This window comes from Triticum aestivum, chromosome 3B (genome assembly GCF_018294505.1).
Source record: "Triticum aestivum cultivar Chinese Spring chromosome 3B, IWGSC CS RefSeq v2.1, whole genome shotgun sequence".
Classification (NCBI taxonomy): domain Eukaryota; kingdom Viridiplantae; phylum Streptophyta; class Magnoliopsida; order Poales; family Poaceae; genus Triticum; species Triticum aestivum.
Genome location: NC_057801.1, coordinates 9,994,919 through 10,003,911, shown reverse-complemented (window position 1 = coordinate 10,003,911; position 8,993 = coordinate 9,994,919). Strand labels below are relative to the sequence as shown.

The following is an 8,993-nucleotide window of genomic DNA, read 5'->3' as shown; positions in this document are numbered from 1 at the left end:
AAATGTTTAGTGGGTTGTTTTCTCCTGGGCGCCAACGAGGGCGATATAGGAGGTGGCAGGAGTGAGGATAAAGGCAATAATGAGTTTTTTTTCAATCACAAAGTGAAAGGAGTTTTTTTTTAGAAATGATAAATACTGAACGTTCGGGATTTGATCATGGAAGATCGAACATTTTTTATGACAATTTTAGTTGACGCGAGGATGGAACGTTTAGGTGGCAAGCACGATAATTTTCTGGCAAAAAATAAACTTAAAGTAGATTGGCTATGTTTACCAACTAAACTTGCCATGGTAAAAAAATATAAATTGTCAAAATAACATTTTGTTTAACATGGTCAAATCCGGACTTATGAACGTTTTTTTTTCGAGAGTACGCCAAAGGCGTATCATATTTTAATAGAAGTCAGAAGACAATTACAAGAAGCTACAACTCGTTGCAAACAACAAGTGTAGACAAATACCACACCCAAGCTAATCTAAAGAAAATCCCCGCACACATAACATACACAACGCAAAGGCGCCTACCCTAACTAGAGCAACATAGCCGCGTCGCGACCAACACTGATCATCTCGAAGAGTAACAACTTCAATTGGACTACCCTAGTCGACGCACCAACCACCCTTGAATGCCGAAGAGGAGATGGCGAGTAGTTGGCGGGACTCGGCTGGTCCCTAGAAAGCCACCATCTTGAGCTTGCTGGCAATGGCGTACATTGCGCCCAGAACCTCCAGTCGGACCAACGACATACATCGGAGGACCGCATTACAGAATCACCAAGCCATGTCTCCACACCCGGTGCTCCCAACAAAGAAACGACGCAGCAACACCGCCATCGCCGGTCCAAGACCTAGGCTTTCGCCCGGAGACGACAATCCGAACAAGAGGGGGAAGATGGCGACACACCGTAGCAATGCCTCCAAGGAGGGGAACGATACCCGTAGCAATGCCAGCACCGACCAAAGACGTGCATGATTTTCATTCATAATGCCGCCCACCTCCCATCCCTCGCAACGAATTGGGCCACTCATCCGTAAAGGATCACAGCGCAGCACCTCGCCATCATGGATGTAACATCACAGAACACCTATGCCTAGCACGACCGAGGGCACTCAGACCATCATCCACCTCCCGCACAGCCATGGAAAGCAACTCTAGACCACCTTCCCGACCCAAAACCAACACGGCCAGGGGCCGCCGGCGCCTCAAGCAACGGCTGAACGAGCCACTCCTGCCGGACAGTCACGCACACAGAGCAACCCTCGACGCCTGGAACCCACAAACAGAGGAAAACCAGTCGTCGGATGGAGCTCCCTGCAGAGAGCTGCTATTCCGAGCTCAATCTCAGATCCAACACCGCTCCATCTCCTCCTCCTTGCATTCGCCAGCAGCAGCCCCCACACCGGCTTCACCAGGAGGCACAACACACCCCATCCACCGCAGCAGCTCCCGACCGCCGCTAGCGAAGCCCACCTGGGCGAGATCTGGTGCCTCCATGACCGGGCGCGCCGTCCCCTCCGAGATCTGTCGCCTCTATGACTGGGAGGGCCGCCGCGCACCAACACCTCCTCCACAAGCCCGCGGCCGTGCTCCGCCTCCGCCTTCACATGCGCACCTTGCCGCCTGCCACGCCACCCGCCTCATCGCCAGAGAGACCACTGCGCTGCCTGCTTGACGCCACTCCCCCGCGCGTTGGAGGCCCGTCGGGGCGCGCAAGACTTCGCGCGCCGCCTTTGACGGCCAGGGGAGATCGAGGAGGGGGGGCGCTCGCGGGGCTAGGGTTGGAGCCTCCGGAGCCGCCCGCGGGAGCGGCTCGGGAGGGAGGGGAAAGTTTTTCTTATGGACGTTTTTTAACTTGTGAATAAAGGAGTTGGGCTGTTCTACACGTTCTTTCTGCTGCGCCTCTGTTCACGGTGGGTCCCACGACGCAGAAACCCCCCACGTGATGATCGTAGGCGCTCCTCCCTTTTCTAGTTTTCTGCCCACCCGTGGCCGTGGCTCCTCCGTCCTCTCCGCCCCGTACGCTCTTGACGGACTGAACCCATCCGGCGACCCCTGCCTCCCTCGGAGGGCATTCCCCACCCCACCAGATCAGCCCCTCCTCCGTTGGACCGCGCTGCCGTGAGCGCGGAGCGAAGGCCTCCGGTCGATCCGTCCTGCGGGTGAGGAACCCCCGTCTTTCTTTTCTTGGAGCTGATTTTAAGCTGGTTCTTGCTCGCTGCTCAACGATCCCGGCTGGTTTCCTTGCAGAGCACCGATCGCGCTCTGATTTCCGGCCGTTTTGTCGGAGCTTGGAAGGGGGCCAAGCGGATGGGAGGGGAGGGGGGCGAGGAAGGAGGTAGCCTGAAGCCGTGAAGGTGGGGTGAGAAGGGGAAGCAGATGAACCAAGGTCTGCTGCCTCCGTCTCTGTCTTTCTCTTCCAGATTTGTTCTTTTCAGATGCCCTCTTTGCGATTTGCCAACTCTTTCCTCGTAGCATTCCAGAGCTCACTGATCCCACCAAAGCCAGCTTAAACTAGTAGTACTAGTAGTATGTTGAACAGTAAAACAGAGATCTCCTGACATTGGTTGGTCGTACTAGTTAGCTGTAATATAATTTGTTTATGCTAAGCACACCTTTCAGCTAAAGTACTTGGCCCACGGCACAGGAAAAATTAAGGTTTAGCGACGAACGAGCCTGCTGCTCTCCTAAATTGCAATCATCAAAGTTTTCTCCGCCAACCAGGGGCGTCTTCGACTTCGCTTGACGAACTGCTGTGAACAAATCCTGCAGAAAATTCTAGATTTTTGCAACTGGAGTTCTTCAAATTCGCTCGCTAAAATATATGGGATGTTCATGGTTGGATGCATGAAAGTAATGTTAATACATTTATCATTAATTAACAGTAATTCCACTGTTTAATATTTTGCCACGCGTATTAAGTGAAGAGAGTTCATGGTGCTTTAAGTTGGAGAGGCTGTCAAAGCCAAAAATAGCAGTTAATTAAGGAAATATAGTTATTTCGTTGATATGATATCAGTATCTCAATTCTGAAAGAGGGGTTAGTTGAAAATCCAGTAGTCAGCTTATACTAGTGCTGAACTTATGGATTACTAAATCTGCGGAATCTGTGTAAGGGAATGAATTTCTTCTTTGTCATCTGCACATGGTTTCACTTTTTATTGATATACTAACATGGTCTGGTTTTGACATACGGATTCAATATAATTTTGTGGTACACAGAAGAGTAACACATCAAAGACAACGCAAATACATAACCATCAGCATGCCTTTTTTCCTTACTGTTTTTTCATGGTTTCTCTGGTCATCTATGTGCACAGTTTGATCCAGTGAAGCTGAAGAAACTTGGGGCCAGCATTTAAGAAGAATTGGCCCGTAACAGCTGGCAGTTCTTCTACTATAAGGTTTGCAATTTTCATACCCTTGCTATTTGTTTTACTTCTTTATGGATATTTACTTAGATGGTAACTTTGCTAAATAGTTTAAACAGCAATTTTCCAGTATGGTACCATAACCCTGAATAAAAACATCCAGCTAGTAGAATTGAGCTATGTGATTGAAGTGCCGCTATTCAATATTTGTTAACATAACAATTTCACTCAGATTTACCCTGCTAAAAAAAAATCATTCAGATTTATGATCCTGCTTGGTCTAGCATTGTAGCTTTATTTTTACATGACCAGACTACCTTCAGCCAAACAATGTTGTAGATTTTCAGTAGTAAAAATCAATGGTCTGTTCTGTGTCATCTTAAGAGAGTACTGAAGAGCTAGATTATTTCAGAGCTCAAATTTTATTCTTTTTTGCATGGTTAAGATGAATTACGCGAAGCGATGTTACATTAAAGTGTAACTGCAGTGCCTTTCTTATCTTCCAGCACTGTACAATTGGTGCTGCTGCAATTGTACTAGTCAATGGGGTGAAAGCTAAGAACCTTGGCCTTCAAGTTATTGCAAGGATAAAATTTGAGCTGAAGGTAGTCTGGTCTTGCCTTACATGCCTTTCATTATTCATTGCTGGTGAAACAAATGTTGTTTGAAAATTTTCGACCCATTATTCTTGTTAATGAAGACTTGTACAAACATTATCCTTTCCTGTGTCTCAAAACTGTGAACCTAGCTAATATCATCCAATGATCTTTTTCTGTACGATTCAATGTTATTTTTTCTCTTTTCTTGTTATTTTGCATTAACACTCATTACAACTTCAAGTGCTTGTACTATTTACAACAACTCCAGCTCTTGCTATCCTAAAGGTTATAGCAAATTCAGGTCTCAAGATTCACAAATAGCCTCATTCTAGTGGATACGATCAAGAAAGCGACAGTTTGGTCACACTTGGATCCGGTAAAGCCATTTTTGTTCGATTTTTAGCAATGTTGCTGTTACTTTTAACTCGACACATGGAGATGCTAATTGACCCGAGCTATGTGAAAAATTCCATAATTGAGGAAGAACTCTAATTCTTACTACTACTCGAGCTTCTCGACCTCTTGTGAAATCTATTCATTTAGCAAAGTACAGAAGGAAATGATAGCTTCATTTTCAATCAAGATATACTGAATGGATATGTAGGAATCAAAGCAACCGCTAGAGCTCTGGAATCAGAGTTCTTTGAATTTGCACATTAAAATATTTATGACGGGTTATATAAAATAATCTTACTGCATTTGTCTTCGATAGTACATTCATTGTTTTTTTTACCACATGTACTAAAAAAGAGAGTTTATGGCCGGTGCTCCAAGTTAAAGAGCCAGTCATGTTATAATAGCTACATAAATGTTGAAATATCTCGATTCTTAAAAAGGGTAAGTGACTTTGGTTATTTTTATTATCCTTGCTACTTGTTTCTTTTCCCTTAGGGGTGAAATGTATGATGGATGGATATAGCTTCAACTTCTTTTTATTCCTGCGCCATTCTTCATTAATCGTTGCTCACACATTTTTACTATTTCAGGACACAAAATGACAGTAATAGATTTCATAGATCTGAGTGATCATGATATTATTGACTTGAGCAGCAGCGATGACGAGACTGTTCAGGAGGTTCTAATTGCAACTCAGCACCGGGCAGCGTCGCTTGATAAGCAGGATGTGTTTGTCCTAGCTGGTGAAGGAAGCCGAGGGGTGCAGGCCGTGTTTGTTGCAGCTGGTGAAGGAAGTCAGAATGAGCAGGCCGTGTTTGTTGCAGCCAGTGAAGGAAGTCAAGATAGGCAGGCTATGTTTGTTGCAGCTAGTGAAGGAAGGCAAGAGGCTTCTGAGCCCGTACATGCTTTGGAAGCTACCGCATCGTCCATGATTATGGAGGAAGCACCTCTCCTTGCAGCTAGTGAAGGAACTCAAGATGTGCATGCTGTGTCTGTTGCAGCAACTGAAGGAAGGCAAGAGACTACTGAGTCCGGACATGCTTTGGAAGCAACCGCCAAGTCAGTGAGTGTGAAAAGGAAATATCGTAAGAAGAACTACCATACCGACACTCCTAGGAGAAGTCCTAGGCTTATACAGATGGGTGAATGTTGTATCGGTCCTGTGGAAGAGCCAGCAGCCGACCACAAGAGGTCTCACACGCTCGGGCCAGCAGAAGAATCAGCTGCCTCTACCGACCCAGCTGAAACGGCTGTCCTCACTATGACACATGTTGGATCAACGAGTTGTTTTTGCTCTCCAACATCAACGACACTCCTCAGTAAGTTCTTCTCTACCCCTTTGTCACTACAGTTGTGTGTTTATCATGCAAACAATCCATATCAAGCAAACACTGCAACAAATTTCTAGTATTTGAGAAGTTTAGCAGTGGCCTTCCTGAAAAATGTTAACGTTGACCTGTTGTAGGCCTGACTTCCACCACTCCGAAAGCTCAGACTTCTGAAGGTGGCGACGCAAAGTCAGTGAGTGTGAATGCAAAATGTCATAAGAACTACCATACCGACACTCCTAGGAGAAGTCCTAGGCTTATACAGATGGGTGAATGTTTTACCAGTCCTGTGGAAGAGCCAACAGCCGACCACAAGAGGTCTCGCACGCTCAGGCCAGCAGAAGAATCAGCTGCCTTTATCAACTCAGCTGAAACGGTTGTCCTCGCTCTGCCACATGCTGGATCAACGAATTGTCTTCGCTCTCCAACATCAGCGACATTCCCCAGTAATTTCTTCTACATCCCTTTGTCATTACAGTTGTGTCTTTATCATGCAAACGTTCCATATCAAGCAAACATTGCAACAAATTCCTGGTATTTGAAGTTAACATTGGCCTTCCTAGAAAAATGTTAACAGTGACCTGCTGCAGGCCCGATTTCCACCAGTCCTAAAGCTGTGACTTCTGAAGATGGCGATGCAAAGCTGGTGAGAGCGAAGGCGAAACATATTGAGAGGAACTACCATATCTTGTCCTTGGTTAGGGAAAAACCACCTCTTGGTACGGTTGTCCTTGCTCTCCAACATGCTGAATCGCCGAATTGTCCTCACCCTCCAACATCAGCGCCATTCTTGTCATTACAGTTGTGTTTTTTATCATGCAAAAAATCCATATCAATGCAAGTGTTGCGACAAATTCCTAGCATTTGGAGTTAACAGTGGCCTTGCCAGAAAGATGCTAACAGTGATCCTGCTGCAGGCCTGACTTCCAGCAGTCCGAAGGCTCTGTCCTCACAAGGTGGTGATGCAAAGCTGGTGACCGGGAAGGTGAAATGTCGTAGGAAGAACTACCGACCCTGCAAACTAACTCTAGTTGACTGAATCTTTCTAACTCTTGTTGCTGTAGTTCCTCTCATGTGTAACCACTCTTATTGCATCTGTAGTGGGATCGATCTGAGCTCGCGTTGCGCCATCTCAAATTCGTCTAGGATGTAAACTGTGGGTGATTTTTGGACTTGTTTCGTCAAGCACATCATTAATTAGGTGGTATTTTGGTGAGCTTGGAAATGGCGCGCAGCTGCTGTTTTCTGGGAGCTTAAGAAAAATTTGTAGGAGTTAATCCTGGCTCCAAGCTGAGATGTAACCAAACCAACAATAGATCCAGATTTGTTAGAGCAACTGCATTTTGATTATCAATATTGCAAAAAAGGTGTGTGGCTTTGGTAGATGAAGGCTGAAGCGATAGTTTAGTTCTGTCCGCAGATGAATTTACAGGCGTTCTTGCTGACCTGCACAGCTGGTAATGTTATGCATGACAAAGTGTTCTTGCTGCGGTTCAGAATACAACCTTTTGGGGCATGACATTTTTTTTACTCCGTTTTATTTTTCAAAGACTTGAATTTCAAATTATTTGTCGATCTAATGCTAGATATGGAGAGAAAATTGCAGACATGCCACGGCCAGCTTGAAGATATGCATCTGACAAAAACGGGAAGATAGGAAGCAATAGTTTGCGACGGCGCATAACCCTTTCTTTTTTTGAAAGATGATGTTCTAGTATTTAACAAACTATAGATGGGCAATAGAGAGAGAGATTTGGAAATTAAAAAAAAATCATTTGCTCCATTAGAAAAGCTAACAATTAATGCAGGATTAACTCCCTACAAACTTTTGACTGTAACATACACTCTTGTATAACATTTGGGGCCTTGCCATTTATATATAAAAAAGTTTAACACATAACCGGCTTTTATACAGGAAAAATCTCAATCGGCTTAGAGCATCTAAACCCGGAACTCTCAAACCCGCCTCATACATCCCATCCGAGCGGGCCGTCCGGTCACTGCCCGATCACGAAATTTTGACCCAGGCAGACGCCTAAAACGGGCCTCAAACGCGCGGGCTGACCGACACCCGCATATCCAACCCAAATATGGTGCGAATGTGGGGGCTCCCGGGCATACCCGCCACGTCGGACTGACTATGGGGTCCCACGCAGATTAGCCCGAAAACCCGGTGGTCCGACGGACATCGCATCTGTCGCCGTGGCGTGAATGCCACGTGATGCCGCTCTGGCTCGCCGCCCGAGACCAAATCCGACGGACGTTGCATCTGTCCACCGGCTTTCGTTTGGGTCGGCGTGGACAGAAAAGACGACCCAACGCGCCGACCCAAACGGACGCGTGTCCGGTTTTCGTCCTCCTGCTGACCCATTTCCGGCTCATTTTTGAGTCGGACTTGCGTCGGCACGGACACGAGACGGACGCGCGCTCGCCTTCTCCTCCCCCTGGCCTGCTGGTCGGTGGTAGCCTCCACCATTTTTCTCCATTTCCCCCCAAAAAAAACTCCAGCCCGTCATGGACGACGACCTCGCCGCCACCGCCGGCCTCGCCTCTCTTGCCTAGTCCGGCATTGGCGGTCGCCCCCTCCAGCAAAGGCAAGCCTCCCCTGCAAGACCGCCGCCGCGCCCAAGCCGAAGAAGACGCTGACACCCAAACAACGGGCAAGGTAGTCGGCGAAGAGAAAGAGCAGGAGGCACGCGGCCGACGCGAGGGACGAAGCCATCGCAGCGGACGCCGTCACCGCCGTCGCACAACAGGAGGTCACCAACACCCACGTCGCGGCGACAATAAGGGAGGCGCTATATACGCTAGGGTTAAACCCTAGCCAGCACGGCCTCGTCAACGTCGTCGCGGCCGCGGCCAGCACCGGCTCATCCACGTTCCCTCGGATGGTGCCGCCCGACTCGCCCCGCGCGTCGGCGACGCAGCCGATACCCGACTTTCACGTCTACCCGCAGGCCTCCCGCCTCTCCGGGGAGTGCTCGCCCGAGGTGAGCGTGGTAGTGCCTTCCACGCCCGCGCCTACGTCCATCGACCTCAACGCCACACCGGTGGTCGGTGGCTCGTCATCCGGAGGTGCAAGGAAATGCGCGCGGCACATGCTAGCCGACGAGCTGTCGGGCGCACGCAATCTGCTCGATGGAATGCTGGCCTCCGGCAACAACGACTACATGCAAAACATCATCTTTGAGGGTGGTGCGGCGGCTGCTGGCGGTGCCGCCGGGGCTGGCTATGATCCCGAAGAGACACAAAGTCAGGACGGCTGAGGGGCATTCACGCCATCGACCTTTGATCAAGATCA

The 8,993-nt window shown here is 48.1% G+C and overlaps 1 protein-coding gene across 9 annotated transcripts; it reads left to right on the top strand.

Moving 5' to 3' along the window:
• Positions 1 to 1,966: 1,966 nt before the first annotated feature.
• LOC123068214 (uncharacterized) lies at positions 1,967 to 7,131 on the top strand. Of its 9 annotated transcripts, none has more exons than XM_044490714.1 (9): positions 1,967 to 2,160; positions 2,249 to 2,387; positions 3,319 to 3,402; positions 3,876 to 3,974; positions 4,270 to 4,344; positions 4,955 to 5,683; positions 5,830 to 6,138; positions 6,283 to 6,411; positions 6,610 to 7,131. In XM_044490714.1, the coding sequence occupies exons 6-9, from the start codon at positions 4,963 to 4,965 to the stop codon at positions 6,729 to 6,731; spliced, it is 1,281 nt and encodes a 426-aa protein (XP_044346649.1). In that variant the 5' UTR covers positions 1,967 to 2,160; positions 2,249 to 2,387; positions 3,319 to 3,402; positions 3,876 to 3,974; positions 4,270 to 4,344; positions 4,955 to 4,962; the 3' UTR covers positions 6,732 to 7,131. The 9 variants fall into 9 exon arrangements, with proteins under 9 accessions (XP_044346649.1, XP_044346650.1, XP_044346652.1 ...); XM_044490715.1 differs by having other exon boundaries at positions 4,254 to 4,344; XM_044490717.1 differs by having other exon boundaries at positions 3,815 to 3,974.
• The last annotated feature ends 1,862 nt before the right edge of the window (positions 7,132 to 8,993 follow it).

Excerpts from the sequence above, each read along its gene's own strand:
- LOC123068214 (XM_044490719.1), top strand. The coding sequence starts at position 4,963 with ATGACAGTAATAGATTTCATAGATCTGAGTGATCATGATATTATTGAC. Across the intron at positions 5,684-5,829 it reads AACATCAACGACACTCCTCA|GCCTGACTTCCACCACTCCG; the intron begins GTAAGTTCTTCT and ends GACCTGTTGTAG. Across the intron at positions 6,139-6,282 it reads AACATCAGCGACATTCCCCA|GCCCGATTTCCACCAGTCCT; the intron begins GTAATTTCTTCT and ends GACCTGCTGCAG.